The following is a 14014-nucleotide window of genomic DNA, read 5'->3' on the forward strand; positions in this document are numbered from 1 at the left end:
GATAGTTGGGATGGTGGGATATGCACAGTATTTTTGGCTGGGCGCCAGTTTTTAAGAAGCAGCCAGGGCTGTATTGAATGCCAGGCTTGTCACCAAATATTTCTGGGGGGCTAGGAGATCAGGGCAAGCCGATTGATTTTTTAGGGATGGCGAGAGAAATGCTGAAGGTCGGAGGAAGACGGACGGCCAAGGATAAGGGCGAAACGAAACAGTCGCAGGTTCGGGAGCACGAAAAAGCCGGTCGCGGGGTAACAGATGGCTGTATAAAGTCGAAGAGGTTCAAGGGCCAAACCCGGTGCTTATAGAAGCTCGATCAATGGGTCGAGAAGCCAAAAGGGTGTCGGAGAAACAGATTGTAGTCTGGACAGATTTTGCATACACACATGTATATAAAAAGGCGCTGGAATTCGAGCTCCCAGCTCGTAGATGGGGGTATTTGTTTTTTGGTTGGTAGAGCAGTAACTCAAATTAACCTTTAAGGGGGGACAGCAGGTCTTAACACAAATGCAGTAAAATGTCACGGGCTGAGCTGGACGGACTAAAAAGCAAAGCAAAGCACAAGCTAATTTGGAGGGAGAAAACAGGATCAAGAGACATGTTAAGCTGGATGAATTTGGCTCGGCAAAAGTCTGGCAGAACTAGTTAGTAACCCTAACATTCATCTGGAGCTTCTTTCTTAAGAGGACATCACGGGAGACCAGCGATGACGAAAGGAGCATACATAAGTTCAGATTAGTACTGATAAGGATGACTGCTCAAAACCCAAGATGACCTAATGAAACATGTTTATGGCTACAACAAAAGATATGATGTAATCATATGTATGCGTATGCAGCCGCTTGTTTGCGTCTGACGAATATAATAAACTAAAAAAACCAAGAATATAATAAGAAGCCCTACCTCAACATAAACTTTGACGTGCTCAAACCCGGTTTTCCAAAGTCTCTAGCCCATGAAGTCGGGCGGCATTGAGCTCGCCCATACAGTATTCATATGTGAGCATCGTCACTGTGGCAGCTGGGACTGCTCGCATCATGTTTGTTCCAAGTCCAGCATAAAAAGCCCTCCACCCTTCCTCATGCAAGATTGTGCGGAACGTCTTGATTACGCCGCGATACTTGACTGGTGGGCTTTCTGACACAATGCTACCAACTGGCGTCACGGTTGTTGCTACAGCCCTGCGTTGAGTTTGTAGTCTAGTTCTAAGAACTTCATGAGGATATGTGACGGTACTAGCCATAATCTTGGAAATTACAGAGGCAGCAAGCACACCAAGCCAGGTATTGTGTTCTTGCTCTCTACTCTCCTTTTCTGAGGCCGAGGCCATGCCAACGCCAGTAAACTTCACCCGTAGATACTCGTAAACCGGAAATTGGACCGCAACATGTGTCAGCCCCAGTAGAGCAGGCGTCAAGCCAGAGTAAAACGAACGGATGCCTTCAGTCGTGTACATCTTATAAGCAGCATCGAAGCTTGACCTATAGTGCCATGGTGTCTGAGATGAAGGGTGGACTGGCGGTAAAGGCCCGCTGGCCTTGGGAGCTGCTGACAGGGCGCTAATGCTTTGCGACATTAGCCGGGTCTTGATAACCCAGATGGGGTTTGTTGCGACGGTACTGCAGCCGCCTGCTATTATGGATGACCAGAAACTGACGAAAATGCCATTATCTATGCAGTTAGCAGCGATAACTCGAGCTGTGGGTGCGAGTGAGCAAACCTACCAGTGTACTCCTTTAGTCTTGTCTTGCTCTTATTATATACTGTGAACCATACTGCCCATGTAGGGAGATAGCCAAACACTATCGGGCCGAGACCGCGATATAGGCCCCGGACTCCCTCTTCATGTAGGATCACCTTGGCCGTGCCTATTAAGCCATTGTATACCTTTGGCTGTACTGAATGCGGATTTCGTCCCGGGTTTGCTGCCGCTATAAATCCGCCCTGGGCCTGTAGTTTTGTCTTGATAACATCGAGAGGGCATGTGACTATTCCCGCTGCGAAGCCGCCTGTCGCGCCGGAAAGGGCATTGAATTGAGAGTCGGAAGCTTGAAGTGCGAAGCGATCCAAGATTGAAAGGCTTTTCAGGTGTGCGGTAGTGACAGATGGTGGCTCTGGGGAACCCATTGCCGAGGGATCAGAGGTCGTAGGTGCGAACTCTTGAGCTTCGTCATGGGCCATTCGGGCAGCGGAAGCAAAGGGGGGGATGAAGCTGACTATTGAGTGTAAAGGGGGAAGTGTTGAGGCGGCAACACAGGCTATCGCCGGTTATTTTTTCGGTCGGCGATCGAGGGACTAGAGTGGGATTTTGCAGTCGGCGGCTTCAAGAGGGCTGTGAGAATGGTCATGGAGGAACCCGAAGAGGTCCCGCGCGGCCCCGGCACTTTTTGACTATTTTCCAAGCCGCCAGCCGTTCGCCTCGCAGGAGAAGGAAGAGTCTGTGAGCGGATTGGTAGGAACAGGTTCGACAATTGAGGCCTTGGGTTTACTGGTGGGATGATGCGATGAACGGCGTTTATGCAAAGCTTAACGGTGGTGAATGGCCGGGCAGCAGACAGCTGATAAAGCAGATTATATTCGGTACAAGGTAGGTTGCTTCAACAAAGCTGGCTACTATATCTGTTGCGAACGTTGGCTTTCTTCTAAGCCCGCCTTTCTTTTGCTGTAGATCTGTGGATTCCGCAAGTCTAAAAAGAAAAAAATCAACAGGCGAAATAGATTTAGTGATTTGAGGGTAGTGTAATAGCAAGTTTTTTTTGGGGGAAAGCTTGGTGAGATGGATTAATAGGCCAAAAAAATGACAAAGAGCTGGGAGTCCGTTCGCTGGTGAGCTTGTATACAACAGACGAGTTTGACAGTAGTTGGGTTGAGAGAGGATCATAACATAAGCACTGCCTAGAAACAAAGAAAACTGGAGCGCCTTGTACTTTGCCTTCGGTCCCAGAAGCCTTGAGTAATAGGCCAAAAATATCACGAAAACTACGTTGAGTTATAGTATCCCCATGAGCTAGAACATTGAGGTAAACGGCATGCCTTGCAGCTGGACACAAGGAAATATTAAAGTTAAACTGGCCTGGGCGAGCGGAAGTTTTGAGACTTTTCTTTGGTCAGCATCATATATGTAGCTGATGGTGAACAACGAGCCCCCCCAACTTAGTGTGTGCTGTGCTATATCATGTACAAATACTGGAATGTACTACAGACGCTGGAGGATGAGGATCAGCTACCTTCAACCGCCTTCGCCATGCGGTTTCACTGACATTTCTGTAATAAACATGCGGCCAAGATGTGAGGTTCTTCTCAATGCAACGCCATCAACCTTCCATGCTGCTGACGTTGGGAACCAGTTGATAGAGTGAGCCTAGAACTCCTACAGGCTTAAGATCGCTTGTGTTGGTGGCATCAGGGATGTTTATCCGCTATAAGTTAGACATCAAGCCCTGTGTTCTAGAGGATGGCCTATAGATAGAGAAACATTATTCCGATAAGTCCCGCCGGCGAAAAAACTTTGGATTGTACTTGATTAACGTCTCGCTGCTCAAGGCTATATGTAGGCTAGAAGATGACGAGATAAAGGGCTGAACATAAGACCTTTGCAAAAACCTTCGGTCTCGTGCATGTATACAGGCCAGACAGTACACTAAACGGATGCCGCCGCAGTATTGTCGTTCTCTTGTGAACCCCAGGCGCAGAAAATTGTGCCAGTATCAGAATAAGAGGAGCAATTTTTCAGTGCTTATGTAACTTCACGTGATCTCTATTTCATCCCCTCAACAAATCAGCATCAAGGGAATTCGAGCCACCCACTCCACATTCTTTATTTGGTCCAGCCTATTCGGAGCAAGGCTTGCCTTATCCTAGCGACGAAAAAAGCACTCTTTTCCCTTGGTATCACCACCCCGATCCTCCCGACTTTTCTCTTTCCTTTTCCTCCGCTCTCGTCCCTTATTTTGTCGTGGCTCGCGTCGGTCTTCTCTCCACTCTTGACAATCTTTCTTCTACATTCATTCCGAAATCACATCTTCTGTTTGTCCCCAAGATGTCTGTTAGTGCTGCCAAGTTTGTCATCGAACGCCCGTGGTTGCTGCGTGCCCTGACTCCCGTTGCTCAGTGGTATGGCAATGCCCAGGGCTACCGCCAGCTCGGCTTGAAGTAAGTTATTTCCGGTTTTGCTAGATCTCGACTATTCAATCCATCTTTTCTGTCCAATTGGTCTATCGCCACATGCTCTCGTCCACGGCGTCTTCATCAGCTGCACGATAGTTATCCCACTTCTAAGCCAACCCACCAAATGAGCATTGCATTCACCAGGACATCGGCTTTCTTTGCACGATTGAAATCTTATTCAAACGGAATTCGCGGCTGAGAAATATATCGCCTTCCTAATTCTCCAAATTTCCATCGAATCGAAACTCCGAATATTTACTTGGCGGGGGACTGGATTGTCCATCCTGACGCGAACAAGTCAATTTGCCAATACCGACCGACCTTTTAATCTACGGCTGCATTCAACCATTTTGCAGACCAATTGCACCAAATCATGTTCCTGGCTATCGCCAGCGAATCAATCCCAGTATCTTGCTAACTGCTTGCTCTCCAATAATAGGGCCGATGACCTCTGGGAGGAGGAGAACGAGGTTGCCCAGATCGCCCTGAAGCGTCTGTCCGAGAAGGAGCACTACGACCGCATCTTCCGTATCCGCCGTGCCGTCCAGTGCAGTTACCAGAACAAGCTGCTGCCCAAGTCCGAGTGGACCAAGCCTGAAGATGTAAGTTTCTCCACAAGTACCCTTCTATCTTGGCCTCCATTACATTTTGCTTCGCCTTGGCTTGCGCCTCTGGCTTAGAATCACCTAGCCCCCAGCACTGTGCTCTAACAACGACTCTTATTCGTAGGACATGCCTTACCTAGAGCCTATCATCAACCAGGTCCGTGCCGAGATTGCTGAGCGCAAGGCTCTGGACAGCATGGAGGTCATCAAGAGCCACTAAATGTCCATTCTCGTTTTCTTGCTTGCAACAACCTCTTTCTCTCCCGGCTCATAGCCTGTTTCACAACATACTACCGACGTTTTTGTATTCCCGCATCTCGTCAGATTGATATCCCACACCGTTGGGCACGTGGCTGGTCGTTCATGTCTAAACTTCCGCCCATTCCCTTCCTCCATCCCCGTTCTATTATAGAAATCACCGCCCTCTTCAAAACTCGCTAACTCTCCCACTACGAACGACATATTGTATCTTTCTTATTCTCCTATACAACTCACATTCAGTCCACATCTGAGCGAGCAATTGTAATACCATCTTATCTTGCTATAAAAAAACCAGCATCCAAGGAGCCCGGGAGACCAAAAGTAAAGATCTTGCTGTTCATGTAATAAAACAAATGAATTCCGCAAATTTTGATTTATTATTCAGATCGCTATGCATGTTTGAATGGGGGAACGGGGCGCGACATGAAGATTGTCTTCTAGTTCCACGTGAAATTGCTGCTCTATGCCATGTCTTTATCAAGAATGACAATGCAGCCATTTACAGACTGTTGAAATCCAGACACAGTAGATTGGGTATTTGCACAACCAGAAACCACCAGTTATCCGGCAACGTCCAAGCAAGTGCAACAAAAGTCAGCTATATTACTCGGAGTTAGAAGACTGAAAGCGCTGCGAGTAAGATGCTCATGCACGAATAATCAACATCTAAAACCATAGCGAATTGTAAGAAACGGAAATCGACGATCCATCTGAAGAAAAAAAAAAGTACATAAACGAAATAGAAGCGCTCTATAATAAGAAAGGACAAAAAATAAGTACCACGGAACGCAAACCCAGTAAAAAGAGAACACAAAGACCCGCCATTAGCGGACAGTAGTAGTCGAAAAGGAAAAAAAAACAAGGGACAGCCTCGGAAAATCGGACTGAGAAAAAGGTCAAGGGAAGAAAAGGAAAGAAAAACGTAGGTGACAAACCGTCAAGATCGAGACGTCAGACCTTATGCGTTGCCCGCCTTCTCTTCGGTGTCGATGTGCCATACGACATAGTTAGGGAGACCCCATACTCCATAACCCGCACGCTTGGCCATCTTGGCAAAGCCCTCCGTCTCTGCCTGGTTCTCAAATGGATATGCAGGGAAATTGATGCCCGCGCGGTGGACATCGCCCTTCACGAGGATGTTGACACCGCCAATGCCGTCAAGCTCAATCTCCTCGTCTTTGTCCTTCCGCCAATCACCCATCTTAGCCATGTAGGTGCGGCCAGTCTTGTACTGTTTGTAGCCTGTGGTGGGAAGAGGAAGTTAGTTCATACGCAATGGCTTATTAGGAGAAGATAGAAAGGCTTACCCTCGGCAAGAACAACACTACGATCCAAACTCAGCGATAACTTGCGTCCAGTATCCGACTCAATCCAAGAGTTGTAATCAACTTTTTAACTTTTGTTAGTACCAAGCCTTTCAACACATATTACCTGGACATGCTCAATAGAAACTTACAGCGGCCCTCAATGTCCTTGCCATCACGGTAGCGGTGGAACCAAATATCTATACAGCCATGTTAGCATATACCAATGTGTTACAACAAGAGCATTTGAGAAACAGAAATAAATACGTACTGGGTACCAGAATGTCCCGGTCGTGGGCAATAAAGTCCTCAATAATGGCTTTAGAGCTCTCGACAATATCGACGTCACGCCAGTAGACCCATGAGTGGTCAGCCTTGAGAGTGGCAGACAGAAGGTAGTTCCGGGCTTTGCCCATGGCCATACGGCGAGGGCCCTGGGCTTCAAACGAATGGCGCTCCTGGACATCCTGACTCAGAGAAAAGCCAAAGTCCTTCTGGACAATGGTAGCGCTCCGAAAAGGAATGCTCTTGTCAGTTGAAGACTGAACCCGTTCCAGTTCGGTAGCAAGAATAGCCAGTGTTTCGTCGGTCGAGTCGGATATCAGGAATCCCAAATCAATCAGATGGTGGGGATATGTTAGAGCGATGATCAGCTCAAAGTACTTTTCCAGGTAAGGGCCGGCGTCCTTCAGGGGAGTTAGCAACAGAATGCGCTCCTCGTTCGCGATGGCCTGCTTAGTGGATTTGATAGCATTAAGGTCTATGTTGATGATGCTAGTTTGGTTGACTTCAATTGGTGCGTGGTGATTGAACACAACAGGTGTCTGCTGGTGAGAGCTCCATGAGGCCTGGTCGTTGGTGGACATCTGGGTAGGCGGAGTAGCAGGGCCCCAGCAGTAGAACCTACAAGAACAGAAATTGCGTGCGCTGTTAGTCAAATGGGGGTCATCATGGTATTGGCCAGAGATGCACCTGAAAAGACGCAGGCGGAGGAAGAGGAGTGGGCAATACTAACCTCTGCATCTCGGCAGCTGACGACTGCACGCCGTGCCATGCTACTATGAAGAAGCAGCCAAGACCTAATAAAAGAAGAGAACGGGGACGACTGATATAGTGCAACAATGCTTTGCCGGCAGGCACTCTCGCCTGTGCATACTTCCAGCTGATTCCGTCTTTAGGAAGCAGCATTGTGGCAGATGAGGAAGATATGTGTGGTAAGACAGGAGGAGGCACAAGATGCGAGATATAGCAACCTGCGGATAGGTTTTGGAGGAGCAGCCGAAGACAGTTGTCGAGCAAATGCTTGTGATCGGGGGCCAGGCGACAATCACAAGGTTATCGCAGGCTATTTCGTCAGCACGAGGAGAGCAGAGTAGATCTAGGTGCAAAAGTGAAGTGATATGGATGGCCGCAGTTCGTCTTTTCAACTTCAGGGTTAGGTTGGGCGCCGGCTTTCAAGTCCTTGAAGATAAGAGGAAAGATAAATCCGCTGATCCCCTTGGTTGTAGAGATAGAAGACGATAAGCTCAAGGGAAAAGTGGTCAAGACCAATTTGGTGGGATGCCAAAGGGTAGGGAAGGAAAAAAAAAGATACTAGCGAGCTAAGAATCTAAAAAGACAAAATAACAATAAAAGAGGCAGAAATGTTGCAAAGTGCCATCGGCAGAGAATACTATGTAGCCCAACAGCTCATAAAGATACTCGCTGGATTGAACAGAAGCCAAAAACAAAATACAAATTGGAGAATGGCAAATTTGGCAGCCAAGGCAAATTAATCTCTGGATGCAGAAGCAAAAACCCCACCCGCATTATTTACAGGTACCTAGTCCAGGGGAGCACAACAACAACAACAGGAAAAAGCGCGGAAGGCAAGGAACCTGAGGTTTAACTTTTCTCCGTACATAAATAAGCAGCAGGTCGAGGCCAGTCTAGAAACTCTTAAATCCGGCCTGGCATGAACACAAACTTCAGTGCAAGGCAGTGGTGCTATGTGGCATCGCAAAGACATGTTCCCTCTAGTCTAGAAGCTCTTGTCCAGGCGGCCGCACTCCCAATAGATAGCGCCCGAGGGGCCCTATAAAAGCACGCCAACAACAGCGCCTCTCCTCTTTCCCCTATAAAATCGATTTCTTATACCCATTCTCGTTTGCGGGAGAAGCGCTCCAGCTGTCCCACCCACTAAGATTTGGCTGTTCAGGGGGCTTTGCATTTGGCTCTGTGCAAGTACACATACGTACCACTTGGATGTCGAAATGAATTCCGCACAGGGAAAACAAGACAAACAAGAACAACCAGAACAAGAAACAATCTACGGCAGCTTGACTGGCTGGTCAGTCGTAAGCGCTTTAACCCTGCAATACATCCCTGACTAAGTGCCCTCATATCATCTAAAATAACAACCCTAGTCAACCCTTGTGTGCTTAGTCACCCATGTTTCTGGCTGGCCTTTGTTGTTAGACAGGCGCGTTGCCGATTGCCCCTGCCAGTTGGTTTATCACCTATCATGATTGACTGAGCTGTCTGAAGAGAACTCAAGAATGGCACCATCTGATGACCGTGTAGATAAGCAGGCCTCTGCACAACAAGCCGTTGATATTTTGCACGAGATCTCAACTATTCTGGTGCGTTGGAACCCACCTACTACCACATCACGAATAATGCCAGACCCCAAGTGTCCTATGACCGAGGTTTGCCCTAGACTTGAAACTGACCGTCTCTTTTCCCCTATTATCAAGAACTGCCAGCTTGATAGACGTGGCCTATCCATTTGCATATCGATGATTGAGAATGGCGTCAACCCAGAAGCGCTAGCTGTACGTATCAAATCACTGAACTGGATGTTCCGCCAAGCCAGTCTTCAACTAACCGCTTGCCTCACACCAAGAATGTTATCAAGGAATTGAGAGAAGAAAAGTACGCTGTTGAGCAACAGATGGCTGCCCGTAGGAGATAAATGTCGACCTGGGATGGTAGTCTTTCAGGATGGCAAGAATCCCGAGCGTACACGCAAAATACAGGATATACCCGCTCCCCTTCCTCCACTGTAGATAGCGCTCTATTTAGGGTCAATGTTCGCTTTTTTCCCTTGATTGTCGTAGACTGCATATATTACTCCTCCCTATGTGCTGGAGCAGCCAACCTAAAACCCCTAGAAAATGCCGCTCCTTCAAACCTTCAAACTGCAGCAAAGCCCCTCATCCAAGCCCCAAACTAGCAAACACAATGGATTCATTCGGCACCTTAAACACCGAGGCACATTGTAAAGATACAGTCTGTGTATAGCCTCCTCTGGAACAAATAAAGAGCGCAACCAAGAAAAATATAGTGTCAGTTTTGCTAACACTGACGAAAAAAATGATAGGGATGGGATGCCTGCCATCTACCGATGACCAGGAAGGATAAAGTCATCTTCGGGATCCTCATATGCAAAGAGAGAATCGGCAGTGCTACTAGCGTCGTCCTCACTATCTTCTGCGCTTTCGTCACAGTCCGAATCTCCCTCGCCAGGTTCTCTTTGGTCCGACACCAAAACTTCCCCATCGGCGTCGTCATCACTATCGACCACATTACCATGGAGTGCATGATGCAACAGGGCCAATGTGTTTCTTCTCAGACTTTCATCGTTCCCAGCGCTTTCCAGCTCATGGTCTAGATTGTTGTCAAGCCTGCTTTGTAGGGCCTGTTGGAACGTATTCAACGCGTTTCTGGTCATGCTTGCCACACTAGCGACGTCGTTGTTATCGAGCAAGTTGCTGTGGATAGCTTGTTGCAGAGTACTCAGTGCGTTGCGCGTTATGGCCCCGACGCCTATTGCAGAGCCTTCGTTCGAGCCAGTGACTTCATTACCATTGTCATTGTCCCACAAGTGCAGAATATCCTGGTCCAAGTCCTGGTCAAACTGCTGCAGAAACCGCTCAACACTGTCAGCATTAAGCTCTCGGATAGGTGCTTCTAAAGACGGCCCGGCTATTGGGATAGTTTGCTCTGGCTGTTCCGGTCCGGTTTGATTTTCGAGAAGGATCTCTTCGCACTGTGATGGGGAGACGGGGTCTTCCATGGATCTCATGGCTGCTGTACGCGCGGTCATAGCCTGTTGAACAAGCGCTACTTGGATATTTGGTGTTTCCGGCTGCGCTAATATACCAGAGTTATCATCCGCTGTTACCTGGCTGCTCGTGTCCGCCTGTTGGCCAGCACTAGAAGCCGAGGCCGACTCAAGCATTGTTTCAGCTGCTCCCCCTACGCCGTCAATGCTAGCTAGTGGTGCTGCTACTATTGGTTCTGTAGATCCCTGAACACCAGTAGGGGGACTAACGGTTTCGAGGTGAGTTGTGTTAAACGAGTCACAGAGTCCGCACTTGAGTGCTAACCAGTGGAACGGAACTGTGGTCCGGGTCGTGCACTGATGGCAAAATACTAAAGCACGGGTGTTGGAGTATTCCTCAGGCATGGGTTGATTTTGAATGGCAAGGTCGATAGACCGGAACAGAGCCTCTGTGTTGATTATGGCTTTGCTACAGAGCGGACACTTGTAGCTTCCAGTAGCAAGATACTTATCATGACAACTTCTGTGAATGCTATGACCACATTCCATGAAAACAACAGCCTTGCGAGACGTGAAGAGGTAGTCCTCGCAAATGGGGCAATTGCAATCTGTTGCACGCTCGATGCACTTGTGTGAGTACTGGATTGAGGTGCTAATGCACGCACTGCAAGTCTGGAGACACGAATATGAGTGTTAGCATATAGTTGCACGGGAGGGTGCATAGATAGAAGACACCAAGCGGAGATGGTAGAAGAGAAACCGGGCATAAGAAAAAAAACAGTCAGTGCTTGGAAGCGGCGAAGAAAAACAAACCTTGCAATGGAAAAAGTCTTTGCCCAGCCCGTGACCTTTGCGGCAAATTCCACAGTCATTACAATGATATATGGGCTTAGTTGCGCGGTCTTCCCAGAGTTTGCAGATGTTGCAGTAGTAACTTGCAGCAGAAGTGCCGCAGTTGACGCAGGTATCGGAAGCCCTCTGCGGACAGGCGCAGGACATACAAAGCATGTTTTTCGTTTCTCGTCGTTTCAGTTCGTGATCTTCGTTATGATCATGACACAACCTACATGTGTACCATTTGCTGCAGGTAGAGCACTGCAGCTTGACGTTGCGACGATAGTGCTTGCAACCGATGTATGGCTCATCTGAGTTTGAAGGGGTATAGAAGGTGGGTGTAATGTCTTGCTCGGTCAGAGTAAAGGTCTCGGCTTCGTCTTCGTGGTTCCAGAACTTGAGACTCGCCAGCGAAGTAGAAAGCGGGCCAACAGACAAAGGAGACCCGACAGCCAGGTTTTTCTGAATCTGCCATGTCTGCGTGCTGTCTGGGATATCAGAGGCAAACTGCCTAGACTGACATGCCTTGAAAGCAAGATGGCTTTTCATGAGAGTGTGATGCAATAGCCTGCCCTTTTCTTGAGTAGATACATCCATGTTCTGAATACTACGGATGCGCGCACGCATGTCTGTCATTCCATCGTCGTCAGGGAGTTCCCTTTCCTCAAGCTCACAAACTCCCTGAGCGTCCAGGGGAACAAAGAGCTGTGGAGAAGCAGATCTGGAAGACGACTGTGACATATCCTCCAGGGCCCGGGCTTCCTGACTTTGGTTCAAGCCATCAATATGTGCTGACAGCAAAGACATCGGCTGCCGGTTGGTGTGTGGATCAACATGGGGCGGAAGACTTGGAGAAACGTTGCTTGTTGACATGAAGTCTGAGGTCGGGAAGTCATCGGAGAGCGTAGCACTATCAATAGCAGACTCCGGGAAATCTTTTGCGGAAGGGTCTAGAGACGATCCCACATCTTTTTGGGGAAACTCATTTTCGCCACCGGAAAGGTCGACAACTGATGGACGAGAAATCTCAGAAAAGCGACGGGCTTGTCTTAGGACAGGGTTGATGATAAATTCAGACACTAGAGACGCCATTTTGCATGACGGATCAGGCACTGTTTTGGAGTTGGTTAGAGATTAAGAGCGCTCGAGGTCAAAGGCCAAGCTACTATTGAGTTAGAGGGCCAGCCCAGATATAATAATAGGAAGCGATACTGCCTTTGTGGCGAGCTAGCAGAAGATCGGCTTAGATAACGTTTGCGACAAGAAAATGCACACACAAGACCTTAGTACAAGGCTGAGGACACGATCAAAGACGGTGGGCGTGAGCATGTAACGACAAAATTAAGGGTGAAAGAAATGCAAAGAGGGCTAGGAAGAAAAGAAAGCAGCAGAAAGGCAGAAAGGCGTATGCATGTACAATATATAAGACTAGGTCAGAGATTTTTGATGACGGGAAGTAGGTGGCGAGAAGCGACCGGGAGACTTCGTGGGATAGTGCTGCGTGAATTTGAAGACAGGCTCGAAATGAATAAGAAAGGCAAGGTGTGTTTGGATGCGGAAAAGGAAAAAAAGAAAAAAAAAAAAAAAAATCAATCAAGACACAGAAAGCAGAGCACAGATGAGACGTTCTATTATAGGTATGATGTAATGTGATGCGGCTTTGGTAGGCTGTTGCTTGGTATATAATACACAACGCAACTTGAATATCAGGACGAAGCTCGTACTATCACGGGCTCTTTCTAACTCGATGAGCCGAAGGCTAGCCAAGACAAACAATGGGGGAAACGAAGGGTTTCCAGGCTTGACATTCCCAGAGTATTCACATGCTGAGCAGGGAAGGTCTCTGTTTACGTCAATTGGGGCCTATTAGGCAGGGGAGTGTAGGCCCAGAAGCACAGAACATTTTGGTCGATCCGTGAATCCGCTTGCCAGGTGCCATGCGACCCGAGGGCAGCTGGTCTGTGGCTAAGCAAACATAATTCTGATGTTAGGGTTAGCTACATGGAAACTCGAGAAAAGCAATCTCCACAAGGCCACGAGGCCACAAGGCTGTCATAGCAGACGAAATCACCCCCTGGCTTGAATCTTCCCCCTAGTCTGTACTGGCATATGCAACGACAAGGGTCACAGCTTAGGTGGCATCTCCTAACTGTATACTGTATGTACTACAGTAAACTACAGTGAGTCCTACAGCTAAAGCCTTAGAAAACCAGTCTCTCCTTGGCTAGTGCAATGCAACTGTGGTAAAAGATGTTTATCGTTGTTGCTTTGGGCGAGTGGCTGCTGGGCTGTTTTAGGCCTACTAATTGGGCGACCGTAGCTCCCTTCCTAGCAAGCTACTAAGCTGTTCACATTACTGTATAGCGCTATACAGGGCTGGGCTAGGTATAGATACGGGCTGTCAGCTCTAAACCCCACTATATCTAGCAACACGAGCATTTGTAGGGTGCTCTCTTGCTCTCTTGCTCTACTGCTCTGATCGGTCCAACAAACAGCTTTATATTCAGCTAAAGACTCAATCAATTGCCTGACAGCAGCTTTCCATCCCTCGAATCATTCGCTCAATTTGCCCTTTTTGTTGGTCTTTTTTTTTTTTTTTAGCCCTTCCCCCGTCCTGTAGCTCGGGATTTTGGTGCCGTCTTTTTTTGTAGACACCTGTTCTTTGGTGCGTGGCCGGTGTCTCGTAAGCTGAACAGCAATCGAACTAAGAACTTCAGCCGCGTTTTCTTCTTCCTCCTATCCTATCCTCTTTTATCTCCTTTCCAACGCTCCGCCCTTGTTCGTTCCTAGAGTTTGATATT

General features: G+C 48.0%; 4 protein-coding genes across 4 annotated transcripts; 1 reads left to right on the plus strand and 3 right to left on the minus strand.

Annotated features, from left to right (window-relative positions):
- Positions 1-922: 922 nt before the first annotated feature.
- HOO65_010265 (Mitochondrial nicotinamide adenine dinucleotide transporter 2) lies at positions 923-2178 on the minus strand (the record flags this gene model as incomplete). The annotated part of the gene is made up of 2 exons (XM_071005905.1): positions 923-1668; positions 1722-2178. 2 exons carry the CDS (start codon positions 2176-2178, stop codon positions 923-925), a joined length of 1203 nt encoding a protein of 400 aa, XP_070862087.1.
- A 1858-nt stretch (positions 2179-4036) lies between these two features.
- Positions 4037-4989, plus strand: HOO65_010266 (ubiquinol-cytochrome C reductase-like protein; the record flags this gene model as incomplete). Its single annotated transcript, XM_071006055.1, has 3 exons — positions 4037-4149; positions 4604-4766; positions 4894-4989. The coding sequence occupies 3 exons, from the start codon at positions 4037-4039 to the stop codon at positions 4987-4989; spliced, it is 372 nt and encodes a 123-aa protein (XP_070862088.1).
- Positions 4990-5988: 999 nt separating this feature from the next.
- On the minus strand, positions 5989-7522 carry HOO65_010267 (Mannan polymerase II complex ANP1 subunit; the record flags this gene model as incomplete). The annotated part of the gene is made up of 5 exons (XM_071005772.1): positions 5989-6272; positions 6338-6418; positions 6487-6534; positions 6606-7237; positions 7350-7522. 5 exons carry the CDS (start codon positions 7520-7522, stop codon positions 5989-5991), a joined length of 1218 nt encoding a protein of 405 aa, XP_070862089.1.
- A 2191-nt stretch (positions 7523-9713) lies between these two features.
- On the minus strand, positions 9714-12305 carry HOO65_010268 (CHY zinc finger domain protein; the record flags this gene model as incomplete). Its single annotated transcript, XM_071005453.1, has 3 exons — positions 9714-11018; positions 11193-11227; positions 11447-12305. 3 exons carry the CDS (start codon positions 12303-12305, stop codon positions 9714-9716), a joined length of 2199 nt encoding a protein of 732 aa, XP_070862090.1.
- Between the last annotated feature and the right edge of the window lie 1709 nt (positions 12306-14014).

This window comes from Ceratocystis lukuohia (assembly GCF_044167205.1).
Source record: "Ceratocystis lukuohia strain C4212 chromosome Unknown Supercontig1_pilon, whole genome shotgun sequence".
Lineage (NCBI taxonomy): Eukaryota > Fungi > Ascomycota > Sordariomycetes > Microascales > Ceratocystidaceae > Ceratocystis > Ceratocystis lukuohia.